This window comes from Aquarana catesbeiana, linkage group LG02 (genome assembly GCF_042186555.1).
Source record: "Aquarana catesbeiana isolate 2022-GZ linkage group LG02, ASM4218655v1, whole genome shotgun sequence".
Lineage (NCBI taxonomy): Eukaryota > Metazoa > Chordata > Amphibia > Anura > Ranidae > Aquarana > Aquarana catesbeiana.
In genome coordinates, this window is record NC_133325.1 from 53,589,903 (window position 1) to 53,605,819 (window position 15,917).

Below are 15,917 nucleotides of genomic sequence, written 5' to 3' on the forward strand. Positions count from 1 at the left end.
TGGTAGGGCCTCGAGTCAGAGTAAATCCTGCAAAGTCTGGCGCCATGCCTATAAAGATTGACATCCACCCTGTAAATTACTGGAAGTCAATTTCGATTTCCAGTGGTTCTTGCATAAATCACTTTATCAGGATAACCCTTCCTTCCTGATCCCTTTGCCCCAACAATTGTGTTGCAGAAATTGGCACAAGTAATTTTTCAAATACTATAGAGCACATGTGTCAAACACAAGGACCATTGGCCGAATTTCCTGTGGCCCTCGCACCTCTCCTGCAGCTGCGGAACCCCCTTGTGCAGCCGTGAAGGGGCTCCTCTCTGCTCCTCCATCGTCTTAGAAGTTGTTAGCAAAGAGGACGACAGAACCCCCCCTTTAGATCCTGTACCTCTCTGTTCAGCTGCAGCAACCCATCATCTCCACCCCCCCACCCCTAGTCTCAGCATTCAGCAGACTCTGGCAGCTGACTTCAGTTCTCCTCTAGACCTCCTCCAGACACTGCACTTTCTGCTTCCCAGCTCCACCCCCAGCTTCTTCCCAGCAGCAGCACAAGTTAAGGTGGGGTGCACTGTGATATAAGGGAGGGTGTAGGACTTTTGACATCTGACATAAGAGGGGGTAAGGTGCTCTGGACATCATATTGAACACGGTGGCATGGCCTCAAAACTGTTATTTAGATTCTGCCTTGAGAGAACTCGGTAACGTTGAGCAGAAGGTGTAAAAAAACAACATGGCAGCTGGTTGCTGTTTACACCAGCTGCTGAGTGTTGTCATTCCATATACTTTAAAGCTGAACTCAAACTTTTGTTACACTTTCCATAGTTTGTGTGGGCCAAGTTGGCCCACACAAACTATGTGCCTCACTAACACGTGAGGCTGTGGATGTGCTGTATAAACTGTATGTAGCTGAGGCTCCATACAGCACTGTGTTCAGCGAGCCGAGACCTTCCTGTCTCATACCTGGAACACAATTGAGTCTGAGCGGCGCTCAGCCAATCAATGAAAAGGGTTGTATTCTAGCAATGAATACAAAGCTTCCTCTGATTTGCTGAGTCAGAGAGGCAGGCTGATGATGTCACAACCTCTAACGCTAATCAGAGGAAGCTTTGTATTAATTGATAGAATACATCGCTTTCTATAATTGGCTGGACGCCGCTCAGATATGTGTTCCGAGTATGAGACTGGAAATCTCGGCTTGCACCCAGAACACAGTGTGGTGTGCTGTATATAGCCTCAGCTACATAAAGTTTATACCACACATCCAGTGACCTCACGCTCGTGAGGGACAGATCATTTGGGTCAGCTTGGAGTTCAGCCCTGATGAAGTAGATGGTGCGAGGTCCCGAAACGTGTTGACTATAACAACTATTATACAGTACATTGGGAATAAAACCTTATTTTGGACTCTTTGAACATTTCAGTGTGGTGCTTTGATCTTCAGACTTAAATATTATTTTCATATACAATTCTGAGTTTTCTGTGGCAGTTCCTCGGTTCACCAGTTGAACAGCTTTGCCAAATACACCAATAGCATTCTTAAGGGGCTATCAAACTACCACTTGTGGAGGGTATATAGGATGGGTACTATGGACATGGCCCTACTGACTTTGGTTAAGGCTGAGCCTTTTCTGGCACACAGGAGTAGAATCTGTTTCCTCTCCAGATAACAATGGAGATTTGAGACGAGACGCGCAAAGCTTGTGGATTCTACATGGCCTGGTGTGAGAATCAGATTCTATTACAGGAAACAAGGCCTTTGTCTCAGTGCGGCTGTGCTGATCCGAGATAGGGATGAATTCTTGCTCCGTGGTAATTGAAGGTATGCCCAAACTTTAAAAACCACCATAACTCTACCCTACAGATAGGGATCTACGGCATCCACATTCAGTAACACTTTCCTGACCACAAAGAAGTTAGCATCACAGGATATATATGTAGAAAGTGATAACATCATTTTTTCCCCCTAGGAAGCAGACTAAAGCCTACAAATGAGGACAGGAAACTATTATGTGTGTTTTCAGGAATGTACGATTATTATTGTAAAGGGCATTGGAAAAGAATGAGACACCCGTAGTTCTACATTTTTCATATACAGCGACTGATTGAGCAGATAGCTGGCTTATAATGACCATAGTCAAAGCATAATTCACAGCTCCCAAGTTTCAATGTATTATAGCAGGGGTCTCCAAACTTTCTAAACAAAGGGACAGTTTATTATTCTTCAGACATCAGAGGGTTCGGACTGTGGCCAGTAAGAGTAGAAAATGCCCTGGCATTGGTAACCATGCCCCCACCGTTGGTGTCCGCGGGAAGAGTATTGCCCCCACCGTTGGTGTCCGCGGGAAGAGTAGTGCCCCCACCGTTGGTGTGCGCGGGAAGAGTAGTGCCCCCACCGTTGGTGTGCGCGGGAAGAGTAGTGCCCCCACCGTTGGTGTCCGCGGGAAGAGTAGTGCCCCCACCGTTGGTGTCCGCGGGAAGAGTAGTGCCCCCACCGTTGGTGTCCGCGGGAAGAGTAGTGCCCCCACCGTTGGTGTGCGCGGGAAGAATAGTGCCCCCACCGTTGGTGTGCGCGGGAAGAATAGTGCCCCCACCGTTGGTGTGCGCGGGAAGAATAGTGCCCCCACCGTTGGTGTCCGCCGGAAGAGTAGTGCCCCCACCGTTGGTGTCCGCCGGAAGAGTAGTGCCCCCACCGTTGGTGTCCGCCGGAAGAGTAGTGCCCCCACCGTTGGTGTGCGCCGGAAGAGTAGTGCCCCCACCGTTGGTGTGCGCGGGAAGAGTAGTGCCCCCACCGTTGGTGTGCGCGGGAAGAGTAGTGCCCCCACCGTTGGTGTGCGCGGGAAGAGTAGTGCCCCCACCGTTGGTGTGCGCGGGAAGAGTAGTGCCCCCACCGTTGGTGTGCGCGGGAAGAGTAGTGCCCCCACCGTTGGTGTGCGCGGGAAGAGTAGTGCCCCCACCGTTGGTGTGCGCGGGAAGAGTAGTGCCCCCACCGTTGGTGTGCGCGGGAAGAGTAGTGCCCCCACCGTTGGTGTGCGCGGGAAGAGTAGTGCCCCCACCGTTGGTGTGCGCGGGAAGAGTAGTGCCCCCACCGTTGGTGTGCGCGGGAAGAGTAGTGCCCCCACGTTGGTGTGCGCGGGAAGAGTAGTGCCCCCACCGTTGGTGTGCGCGGGAAGAGTAGTGCCCCCACCGTTGGTGTGCGCGGGAAGAGTAGTGCCCCCACCGTTGGTGTGCGCGGGAAGAGTAGTGCCCCCACCGTTGGTGTGCGCGGGAAGAGTAGTGCCCCCACCGTTGGTGTGCGCGGGAAGAGTAGTGCCCCCACCGTTGGTGTGCGCGGGAAGAGTAGTGCCCCCACCGTTGGTGTGCGCGGGAAGAGTAGTGCCCCCACCGTTGGTGTGCGCGGGAAGAGTAGTGCCCCCACCGTTGGTGTGCGCGGGAAGAGTAGTGCCCCCACCGTTGGTGTCCGCGGGAAGAGTAGTGCCCCCACCGTTGGTGTCCGCGGGAAGAATAGTGCCCCCCACCGTTGGTGTCCGCGGGAAGAATAATGCCCCCACCCTTGGTGTCCGTGGGAAGAATAGTGCCCCCACCCTTGGTGTCCGTGGGAAGAATAGTGCCCCCACCCTTGGTGTCCGTGGGAAGAATAGTGCCCCCACCCTTGGTGTCCGTGGGAAGAATAGTGCCCCCACCCTTGGTGTCCGTGGGAAGAATAGTGCCCCCAACCTTGGTGCAAGTGGGAGGAATAGTGGCCCCACCCTTGGTGTCCGTGGGAGGAATATTGGCCCCACCCTTGGTGTCCATGGAAGGAGTAGTGCCCCACCGCTAGTGTTCGTGGGAGAAATAGTGCCCCCCACCGTTGGTGTCCGTGGGATGAATAGCGAGCAAAGGGTCGAAGTTTGGAGACCACTATACTATAGTCATGGGATAAAAGTTCAATTTGATTGCCTGTGACAGTTACTACTTGCTGTGTCTGTTTTACCAGGAGATCCATCCTCTCTATTAGTGCTGATGACCACTGTCATGTGGACATAAAGTCAAAAAAAAAAAAAAATACTAATTTCACAACAAAAGAGGAAATCTTCCAAATGAGACCCCGATTCTAGGGAAGAGATTTCCCTTCATTTTGAAGCGATTCACTTTCACATCCTTACAAAGCAAAAGATCAAGGGTGTTCTCCATTCCCTACTTAATCCAAAACTTCAAAATAGAAGGTTTTGGCTAAAGATACAGTTTATACCAAGCAATGGGCACAAAATATTGTACTGTACCTTATCTCTGGAATTCCTCCTATGTGAGCGTACCTAGGCATTCCCGTACATACAACCTCAGGGTTGAACAGCTGCAATGTGAGATCTAAGGCACTGTTGCCTCTGCCTAGTTTCAGGAGTTTTGGTGATGCCACTAACTTTGCTGCTCACTGATTTCCTTGCTGGAGGATCTGTATCGCTTGCAAGGCATAGAATGTGTATTTCCACCCTAAAGCTGGCCATATACTGATCGCAATTCAGCAGGTCCAGCAGGGACCAGCTGTCAAATAAGTGACTTCTGTTGACGGGACATGCTAGAAAATGTAACTTGATCAGCAGTTGGTCAGTGTGTTCTGACAGTGCCAGGTGTAGCTTTGGTGCAGTTAACATCGAGTGTTCAGACATGCGAGCCAGATGATGCAACCACCCTCTGACAAATTACGATGCAGACCGATGGATAATCCTGCAAGCATGGCCCAGGAGAATGGATACACGCCAGCTTATCTGTGAAGGAACAGCGGGTGAACGAACCTTTGCATCCAATCCAAACAAGCATATGCTCCGTAAAATGGTTGGCCATGGCTGGCTGAGGGTGCCACAAACACATTATGCTTGCCTGACCTGGATGTTTTTTCTGACAATATTGGAAGGCGCTCAGTTTTAGGTTTTCCCTATAGACACGAGATTGTCACCCGACTGGTGATGATCTCATTTCTTTGAGTTATTTAACTCTCCTGCAATCGAGACTTGGACTGGAAAACATTAAACACATGCTGATAAGATTAATTACACTGAGCCTCTACTTAGCACACTTGGAATAATCTGGCATTGAAGTAGCTTACTTTTAATATTGGCTTTATTCAACAATCATTTACTAGATGAGGCTCACAATTTACTAATAGAACACTTGGGGGAAATTCATACCAAATGCAGGGGGACTGCATTGGGCGGCTATTCCAGCGCAGTCCCACCAAATACTAGACAAGGCAAAATGCCTGGTCTCCTACAGTATATGCCCGGTTCACGGCGGACACGATGCAGTACTTTTCTTCTTTTTTTTTTTCAGTGCAGGCCAGTCAAGTTCCTCCACCCGAAACTCGCTCATCCATATGTTTATGGACCTTGCTTTGTGCACTGGTGCTCAGTCATGTTGGAACTTGAAGGGGTCATCCCCAAACTGTTCCCCCAATGTTGAGAGCATGAGACTGTCCAAAATGTCTTGGTATGGTGACGCCTTAAGAGTTCCCTTCACTGGAACTAAGGGGCCAAGCCCAACCCCTGGAAAACAACCCCACACCATAATCCCCCCTCCACCAAATGATTTGTACCAGTGCACAAAGCAAGGTCCATAAAGACATGGATGAGCAAGTTTGGGGTGGAGGAACTTGACTGGCCTGCACAGAGTACTGACCTCAACCCGATAGAACACTTTTAGGATGAATTCGAGCGGAGACTGCGAGCCAGACCTTCTTGTCCAACATTAGAGCCTGACCTCACAAATGCGCTTCTGGAAGAATGGTCAAACATTCCCATAGACACACTCCTAAACCTTGTGGACAGCCTTCCCAGAAGAGTTGAAGCTGTTATAGCTGCAAAGGGTGGGCCAACTCAATATTGAACCCTACAGACTAAGACTGGGATGCCATTAAAATTCATGTGCGTGTAAAGACAGGTGTCCTGATACTTTTGGCAATATAGCTTATACGTCTGTGCGATATCTCAATAAAGTTTGTTTAAAAAAACAAACAAAAAAAAAACGGAAATAGTGCCACCTGCCAAGCTCAGCGTTTCATTACTGCACTGATCTCAGCAGGATTGCAGTGCAGCGGCTGGTGTAAACCAGCCTTTAACCCTGAACTCCGGGGACCATCTTTTGACTTGATTAAGAGGGCTTAGTAGTAGTTTACCTGACAGGCAGTAATTTAAAGTGATTGTAAAGGTTAGTTTAGCACAGAGGGGCCCCAAGGGTTTTGCACAGAGGGTACCCAATCCTCCTATTCTAGGGTCTCCCAGCGGTGCTCCTGGCTCATCCTCTTCTCGAGTGGCCCCACAGAGACCTGCATTCCCTGGGGGCACTCATGCAGGCGTGCTCCCGAGTCCTGCTGCTGCATCCATTGACACAGACAGCAGGGCTCGGCCCCGCCCCCCGTCACTGGCTTTGATGGACAGCAGCGGGAGCCAATGCTCCTGTTGCTATCAATCCAGCCAATGAGGACCCGAGACAGCGGCTGCAGTTGTTCTGCTCGTCCTTGTCGCTGGAACGATCAGGGTCAGGTAAGTAAAGGGGGGGGGCTCTGGGGAGGGCAGAAGGTTTTTCACCCTAATGCGTAGAATGCATTAAGGTGAAACCTTGAGGGTTAAAAACCACTTTAATGGATGCTTTCTTCCCAGAGCCTAAAATATTTCTTTCAGGTTTGCCAGGTAGCACAGCCTCAATTATTCTACTCTACCCCCCCCCCCCCACCCCACCCCTCCGTCAACATCAGTGCTACAGGTATGAGAGACACCAGTGCTGGTGTCATGTCTGTGCTTGCTCAATCACAAATTGCAGCCTACGACAAAGCTATGGCCATGCCTTTTTGGGACCAAGCACAGACGTGGGTGGATAACACAACGCCAGGCCTAATAAAATACCCCATCTATGCTGGATCTTTTAGCCAGGAGCTGGCCAAAAAATCCAGTTAACAAAATGCTTGTTTTGGTGCAGTACACCTGTGTATATGGCATGTGTAGAAGCGTATGCATAGAACCTCCTCGATTCTAGCCCCTAGAATGAAATTATATGCCTATGCACAAAATTGGATGCATTTATACACATGCATGCTTAAAGTATAACTAAAGGGAAAACGAATGTATTTATTGACATATAACACGACTTTAATATCACTTTAAGCTTTGAAAAAAAAAAAAAAAAAGGAAGCCAGTTGCTTTCTATGCACAGCTGCACCAGATTTTGCAATCTCCAGTTTTAGTAAATCAACCCCCATGTGTGCAGGAAGCCTTTAGAACCAGCAGCGAGAATCTACTAATTCCCGCTGTGTGCATGTAGCCTAAAACTTGCAGAAAAATGATCCTGAGCTAATGAGCTGATGGGTTCCAGCACTCCGTCCCAAGTGATTCCACTCACACCTCGCTGGATGGAGACCAGCATGATCTCAGCTCTCTTCCGCAAGTCAGACACAGCCAAGCGCTGCCATGAATGATTGTGAATCTGGACGCATCTTCAGCTAATGTCATCAGACACAGGGAACTCACTTGGCATCGATGTCGGCTTTCTCCCGCATTGCATGTGCCATCTGCTCGGCCTCAAAGTACTTCTTCTTGGCCTTCGCTAAATCCTTCACTGTCTCCTGCAGCTCCATCTGGATCTTCATCAACTGGTCTACACACTGCGGAAACAAAAGAGGGACGTAGAATGTTTTAGCATCTGACCCCGCAGGACATTATCAGTTCCCTGTAAATTTTCACCCTTCTCAGCCAAATTGGGAGAACACCCACTTTATTTTTGTTACAAGTTTCCATTCACATAGCAGAACTTTAAAAAAAAAAATATTTAAAAATGTCTGCTTACCTTTCTAATTGCTCTTTTCAGAAAAACGTGAAAAATCCTACTTAGCTTCCACCTTCTATATAACGTTAACGTGGTTGTAAAGCCTGGAGGCTTCTAGCCTTCATGCATTCTTCAATATCCAGCTCCCCCCCCCCCCCCCCCCAATACTAACCTGAGCCCGATCCAGAACCAGCGATGTGCATGAGAGCGGCTGCTCTCCTGGGTCTCTGCCTCCTCATTGGCTAAGACACGGCAGCGGGACCCAATGGCTGCCAATCACAGCCAGTGAGGAGGAGAGTGGGGGGGTGGGTTGAGCACCATTCTGTCACACTTGTGCGACTTGAAAGTTGTGCGATTTTGCCGCGACTTGAAGCAATGCCTGTATCTATGGACCTTAAGTCACATCAAAGTTGGACCAAAGTAGTGCAGGGACTGACTTGAAGACGAACAGATATGAAATGGTACTCATTGGAAATCATGCAAATGGTGAGTCGGCTATAATTGAGCATTGGGTTGTGCCGCATCCAATAATATAGAAAAGAAACAAAATCCCCTTGTGGTGGACTTTTAAGGCACAGAAATCGTTTGAGAAAAAACAATCTAGTTTGAAAAATGTTTATTCAATATAATAAGTACAAAATATAAAAAACACATAAAAAAGATAAAATAGAACAAATTTACAGTGCTGTCATCACAACATAGTACAAGTAGTAAACCAGTAATTCTTGCATCCGACGCGTTACGGAGCACATATGTGTATCTCCTTCCTCAAGGGTATAATTAAGCGAGAATACTAAGTGTTATATACAGTGGGGATGGAAAGTATTCAGACCCCCCCTTAAAGTTTTCACTCTTTGTTATATCGCAGCCATTTGATAAAATAATTTAAGTTCATTTTTTTTCCTCATTAATGTACACACAGCACCCCATATTGACAGAAAAACACAGAATTGTTGACATTTTTGCAGATTTATTAAAAAAGAAAAACTGAAATATCACATGGTCCTAAGTATTCAGACCCTTTGCTCAGTATTTAGTAGAAGCACACTTTTGATCTAATACAGCCATGAGTCTTTTTGGGAAAGATGCAACAAGTTTTTCACACCTGGATTTGGGGATCCTCTGCCATTCCTCCTTGCAGATCTTCTCCAGTTCTGTCAGGTTGGATGGTAAATGTTGGTGGACAGCCATTTTTAGGTCTCTTCAGAGATGCTCAAGTGTGTTTAAGTCAGGGCTCTGGCTGGGCCATTCAAGAACAGTCGCTGAGTTGTTGTGAAGCCACTCCTTCGTTATTTTAGCTGTGTGCTAAGGGTCATTGTCTTGTTGGAAGGTAAACCTTCGGCCCAGTCTGAAAACTGAATTATCACATGGTCCTAAGTATTCAGTCCCTTTGCTGTGACACTCATATATTTAACTCAGGTGGTGTCCATTTCTTCTGATCATCCTTGAGATGGTTCTACACCTTCGAGTCCAGCTGTGTTTGATTAAACTGATTGGACTTGATTAGGAAAGCCACGCACCTGTCTATATAAGACCTTACAGCTCACAGTGCATGTCAGAGCAAATGAGAAGCATGAGGTCAAAGGAACTGCCTGAAGAGCTCAGAGACAGAATTGTGGCAAGGCACAGATCTGGCCAAGGTTACAAAAAAAAATTCTGCTGCACTTAAGGTTCCTAAGAGCACAGTGGCCTCCATAATCCTTAAATGGAAGACGTTTGGGATGACCAGAACCCTTCCTAGAGCTGGCCACCTGGCCAAACTGAGCTATCGGGGGAGAAGATCCTTGGTGAGAGAGGTAAAGAAAGATCACTGTGGCCAAGCTCCAGATATGCAGTCGGGAGATGGGAGAAAGTTGTAGAAAGTCAAACATCACTGCAGTCCTCCACCAGTTGGGGCTTTATGGCTTTACGGAAGCCTCTCCTCAGTGCAAGACACATGAGAGCCCGCATGGAGTTTGCTAAAAAACACCTGAAGGACTCCAAGATGGTGAGAAATAAGATTCTCTGGTCTGATGAGACCAAGATAGAACTTTTTGGCCTTAATTCTAAGCAGTATGTGTGGAGAAAACCAGGCACTGCTCATCACCTGTCCAATACAGTCCCAACAGTGAAGCATGGTGGTGACAGCATCATGCTGTGGGGGTGTTTTTCAGCTGCAGGGACAGGACGACTGGTTGCAATCGAGGGAAAGATGAATGTGGCCAAGTACAGGGATACCCTGGACAAAAACCTTCTCCAGAGTGCTCAGGACCTCAGACTGGGCCGAAGGTTTACCTTCTAACAAGACAATGACCCTAAGCACACAGCTAAAATAACGAAGGAGTGGTTTCACAACAACTCCGTGACTGTTCTTGAATGACCCAGCCAGAGCCCTGACTTAAACCCAATTGAGCATCTCTGGAGAGACCTAAAAATGGCTGTCCACCAATGTTTACCATCCAACCTGACAGAACTGGAGATGATCTGCAAGGAGGAATGGCAGAGGATCCCCAAATCCAGGTGTGAAAAACTTGTTTCATCTTTCCCAAAAAGACTCATGGCTGTATTAGATCAAAAGGGTGCTTCTACTAAATACTGAGCAAAGGGTCTGAATACTTAGGACCATGTGATATTTCAGTTTTTCTTTTTTAATAAATCTGCAAAAATGTCAACAATTCTGTGTTTTTCTGTCAATATGGGGTGCTGTGTGTACATTAATGAGGAAAAAAATGAACTTAAATGATTTTAGCAAATGGCTGCAATATAACAAAGAGTGAAAAATTTAAGGGGGTCTGAATACTTTCGGTCTCCACTGTATATTGAGATGACAACCCTTTTAGACCATGCAGATTTAAAACATATGAATGCAAAAAGATGCTCCCAGTTTGCTGGAGATCCAACACAAGTGGCGTGTCTCAAAAAGAGGGGTGCCTAGCCTGAAAAGCTGACCCAGTTCCCCCACACAAAAACCAGACCAGGAGGGGAGGCCAGGGGACCCACTGGGGCCAAAAAAGAGGAAAAAGACCCTGCCAATGGTGAGTAAGAACCACTTGAGTGTGTAAAGAACGTTATTTGTTATAGAGAGCACAGTCACCACAACTATTGAACTTGTGACCGTTCACTCCAGCATCCAGCATAGAACTCAAAGTTCTGTGCTGGATGCTGGAGTGAACGGTCACAAGTTCAATGAAATCCATAGTAATAAAAAAAGAAGTGCTTTTATTAAATGTTTGCATTGAAGCCTGCAGAGCATTGCAACCATAATCAGTGTCCTGAGTGGTAAATCCCTGCAGTTGAATTGCGGTTCAGTGTAAAAGCAGCCTTATAATACTATGCCCCATGTATTGCTTTACATAGACCTGAAGATCTCTTCTTAACTGCGGCTGGTAACACTCTGGAGACCGCTGGCCGGGATAAGAGGTGGCGTGCAGGTGGTATCACTCCGCATGGGACAGGAGCCGGCACTACAGAGGAGGCATCGGCTTATGCGGCTCTTGCTCCCTACTACAGCTTAAAGCGATTATAAAGGTAAAAATAAAAACAAAAAAAAAACCAAAACAAACATATCATACTTACCTCCACTGCGCAGCTTGTTTTGCACAGAGTGGCCCCCGAACCTACTCTTCTGGGGTCCCCCAGCGGCTCCTCCCCACATCTCAGGTAAGTAAAACTGGGCGGGGGAGGGGGGTTGGGGAGCCAGTGACATAGCATAGGCTGCATTAAGGTGAAAAAACACAAACCTTTACAACCCCTTTAACTTTACAAGTAGTCCCTCTGCATTGCACTCTGATGCTTTGAGATGGCGGGTCAGCAAGCCCACACCACGATCTACCAGTCACCTGGCCACGATCTACTGGTAGACCGCGATCTACAGGTTGCTGACCCTCGCTACAGACTCCTATGTGCAAACCTGCGCCAAAGAAACTAAGAAATATTTTTTTAAATTTGACCGCATAAGTGGAAATACAATTCAAAAGGTCTATAAACCATGACTCGGGGTTTGCGTGTCTCTGAATAAAAAAAAAAAAAAAAAAAAACTAAGCACTACCAGCATCTAAAACTGTCCATAAAACAACATCCCAACACTCCTTTCAGAAGTCGCTACTAATGAGGTTCTCATGTCTCTAACCGCGCCAGACCGATACACAAATCTGCAAGCATGGCTTATGTTTTGGCCAGTTTCCCACATTTCGTTCCACTTTCACAGGCTGCCAAAAGGGACAGAAGTCAGGTAAAGCTTCCCTAAAGGGCCATAAAGGTAAAGCCAGATATAAGGGACCTTTCACATGGGCTGTCTGATCAGGCCAGTATATCAGTATTTCCATGTGGACCTCGTCGGACCCTGCAGTATCATCTATGGCGCGGAAGGTGTCAGCGGACGTGACACCCCCATGACGCTGCCATCTGATCCTGTCTGCCATAAACAGATGGATGGTGGTTCTATTTTCCATCCGTCCGGTGGATCGGATTGGATGGAAACAGACAGGCGGTCCGTTTCCATCTGACTTCCCCATAGAGGAAAGTGGGGACTGTGTCTGTCCTGCACAGCAGAGCAGACAGGGACCTAATATCTGCCTGCTCAGCAGGGATCAGCAGAACGATCGCCCGCTGAGCAAGTGTATTCTGTTAAGCGGAGGCACCCGTATAGAATGCCCCTCTGAGTGCTGGATGCCTGGAATAATACTTCCCCAATCCAGCGATCTTTTCTCCGACATGGTCTCAGTTGGATCCTCTTTATACTGCGCATGCTTGCAGGGATCTATTCAGAGTACGGCTGTCCCATAGAAATTTAACAGGACCATTGGCACACATGGGCAATACGAAGAGGAGCCGTCTGGAACCATGCCAGAGGAACGATTGCTGAATCAGGGAGGGAAGAAAGTATTATTCCAGGTGTCCTTTACTCAAGAGGGTCTTGAGATTTATAAACCGCTTCAACCCCGGAAGATTTTACCTCCTTCCTGACCAGAGCACTTTTTGCGATTCGGCACGGCGTCGCTTTAACTGACAATTGCATGGTCGTGCGACGTTACGCCAAAACAAAATTGTCGTCCTTTTTTTCCTACAAATAGAGCTTTTTTTTTGGTGGTATTTGATCACCTCTGCAGGTTTTATTTTTTGCGCTATAAACAAAAAAAAGAGCGACAATTTTGGAAAAAAAAAGCAATATTTTTTACTTTTTGCTATAATAAATATCCTCCAAAAATATATATAAAAACACATTTTTTTTCTCAGTTTAGACCGATACATATTCTTCTACATATTTTTGGTGAAAAAAAAATAAAAATCATAAGTGTATATTGATTGGTTTGTGCAAAAGTTATAGCGTCTACAAAATAGGGGATAGATTTATGGCATTTTTATTATTCATTTTTTTTTTAATTAGTAATGGCGGCGATCTGTGATTTTTATCGTGACTGCGACATTATGGTGGACACATCGGACACTTTTGAAACTATTTTGGGACCATTGTCATTCATACAGCGATCGGTGCTATAAAAATGCACTGATTACTGTGTAAATAACACTGGCAGGGAAGGGGTTAAACACTAGGGGGCGATCAAGAGGTTAAGTGTGACCTAGAGAGTGGTTCTAACTGTGGGGGGAGGGGGGGGGTGGGCTACCACTGACATGACAGAGATCACTGCTACCAAAGACAGGGAGCAGTAGAGCCCTATCATGTCACTAGGCAGGACGGGGATATTCCTTGTTTATATCTCCCCTTTCCACCTCCCTGTGACACGGTCGCAGGACACTGGAGGTCATCGAGTCCGCGGGACCCACGGGACACGGTTATGCTGTACGTGGCGGGCGCGCCCACTAGCCCCGCCAATTAAAGGGGACGTACAGGTACGCCCATATGCCCACCGCTGCCATTGTGCCGACGTATATTGGCGCACAGCGGTCGGCAAGTGAACTATAGGCAAAAAAAATGTTTTTTGGACAGAGAAAGGGAAGGTTATAACCCCTGTCAGATTTTTTTTTTTTTGCCATCTGTATCCCATTGTGGAGATTTCCCTTCACTTCCTGTCCCATAGCCAAACAGGAAGTGAGAGGAAATCACTGCAAATTAAAGGGAATCCTTTGGCTAGCTTGACTAGTGTCCCCATTGAAAGATTTCCTCTCTATTACTGGGGACCACCCAAAATTTGGGGATTTTCTTTTACTTATAATGATGACCGTAAAACAGCAACAATTAGAAAGGTTGAATCTCCATAATGGGGAAACAACAGCAATAAAAATTGACAGGTCTTCTAATCTAGCTCTACTCTATCCAAAACTATATATAAAAAAAATTTCCTCTAGTTATACTTTAGGGACATCTCTAAAAAGGTAAAGTGGCCCTTTAAAAATGTAATCCAAGAGAGTTTCTAACACCTCTGTTGTATACACCGGATAAGAATGATGTTTAGTGACTCCTCAGTGTTCTTCCACTGAGTCCATCGTTTTTTTTTGTTTTGTTTTTTGTATTGTTTAACAATTTACCGGAAAGTGAACTTGAGACGACATTGACATTTTTACTTGCTTGCTGTTCCTGACTGTACTTCATAAGCACATCAGAACACTCCCTATAGTGGCCACCTGTACATGAAGGAATGTCATCAGCACTCAGGCTTAAAGAGGAACACTGACTATTTTGAATCCTTATGCTGCTAACATTAGTACCGTATATACTCGAGTATAAGTCGAGTTTATTCAGCACATTTTTTAGTGCTGAAGGTGCCCCCCTCGGCTTATACTCGAGTCAAGCACTTTTCTGCAGCAAAAAATTTCATTTTCTGAACTGAATTTGGGGCCCCGTATCTCGTGGCCACTTAGTGCTAGGAACCCCAAAATTTGGTGTGCAAACCCAGTGGAACTAGCACTACAACATATCCAAAGCTAGGGTTCCTGGCACCAAGTGGCCCCGACATACGGGGCCCCAAAAATCGGTTCGGAAAATGTAATTCTCTACTGCAGAAAAGTGCTTGACATTTTCTGAACCGATTTTTGGGGCCCCGTATCTTGAGGCCACTTGGTGCTAGGAACCCCAGCTTTGGATATATTGTGGTGCTAGTTCGACTGGGTTTGCACACCAAATTTGGGGTTCCTAGCACTAAGTGGCCCAGAGATACGGGGCCCCAAATTCGGTTAACTGTGTCCATCTGCAGCAATGTCATTTCGGGACCCTTTGGGTCCAGAGACCCCAAATTTTGGCTGCAGCTAGGGGGCATCTAGGAACCCTTAACTACCAAGTTTGAAGTTCGGGGGACCTATGGCTGCAAATGGGCACAGTGAGGCTGCAAATGGGCATCGTTGACCCTCTTTTCCACTTACAGTAGCTGCGCATTTCTCGCCCTAGGCTTATACTCGAGTCAATACGTTTTCCCAGTTTTTTGTCCTAAAGTTAGGTGCCTCGGCTTATATTCAGGTCGGCTTGTACTCGAGTATATACAGTAAATAGATAGAAAAGTACATCATATTTACTTGTTTTAAGTTGTTTTTTTACATTTCTTTTGTTACTTCCTAATTTCCAGGCCTAGGCAAATGATGTCATACATCCCAGTAGTCTTCAGGAGAGGGGGAGGGGTTTTGTAGATAAGCACACCCTCCTTGCTGCATGTGAGCTAAGGGCAGATGGATTCCAGGAACTAAATGCTACACGAATCATCTGCCCTTACTCAAGATGGCCACAGCCAGAAATGCTAGGGGGATATTTTTCAAAGTGTGTTTTTTTTTTTAGCAAAATAAAGCATAGAGAAATGGATGGATGGTGGAGTTTGCTTTGAAGTTTAAAAAATGATTTAAATAGCGCTTTTGGCTTGTGGTGCTCTGATACATTGTAGTTCTACTTTAAAATCTACTGGGATAAACTCCACTAAACTTTGTTGTCCATCAGGACTCTATGGGACTGTTTGACCATTCTTCCAGAAGCACATTTGTGAGGTCAGGCACTGATGTTGGACAAGAAGGCTTGGCTCGCAGTCTCCAATCTAATTCATCCCAAAGGTGTTCTATTGGGTTCAGGTCAGGACTCTGTGCAGGCCAGTCAAGTTCCTCCATCCCAAACTCGCTCATCCATGTCTTTATGGACCTTGCTTTGTGCACTGGTGTGCAGTCATGTTGGAACAGGAAGGGGTCATCCCCAAACTGTTCCCACAAAGTTGGGAGCATAA

General features: G+C 46.7%; 1 protein-coding gene across 4 annotated transcripts in view; it reads right to left on the reverse strand.

The window, feature by feature from the left end:
• FCHSD2 (FCH and double SH3 domains 2) overlaps positions 1-15,917 on the reverse strand; it is a 375,255-nt gene that overhangs the window by 123,448 nt on the left and 235,890 nt on the right. For all 4 annotated transcript variants that reach the window (XM_073612907.1, XM_073612906.1, XM_073612905.1 and 1 more), the window contains one exon: positions 7,488-7,621. In XM_073612907.1, coding sequence (XP_073469008.1) covers positions 7,488-7,621 — 134 coding nt within the window. The remainder of the gene's footprint in view (positions 1-7,487; positions 7,622-15,917) is intronic.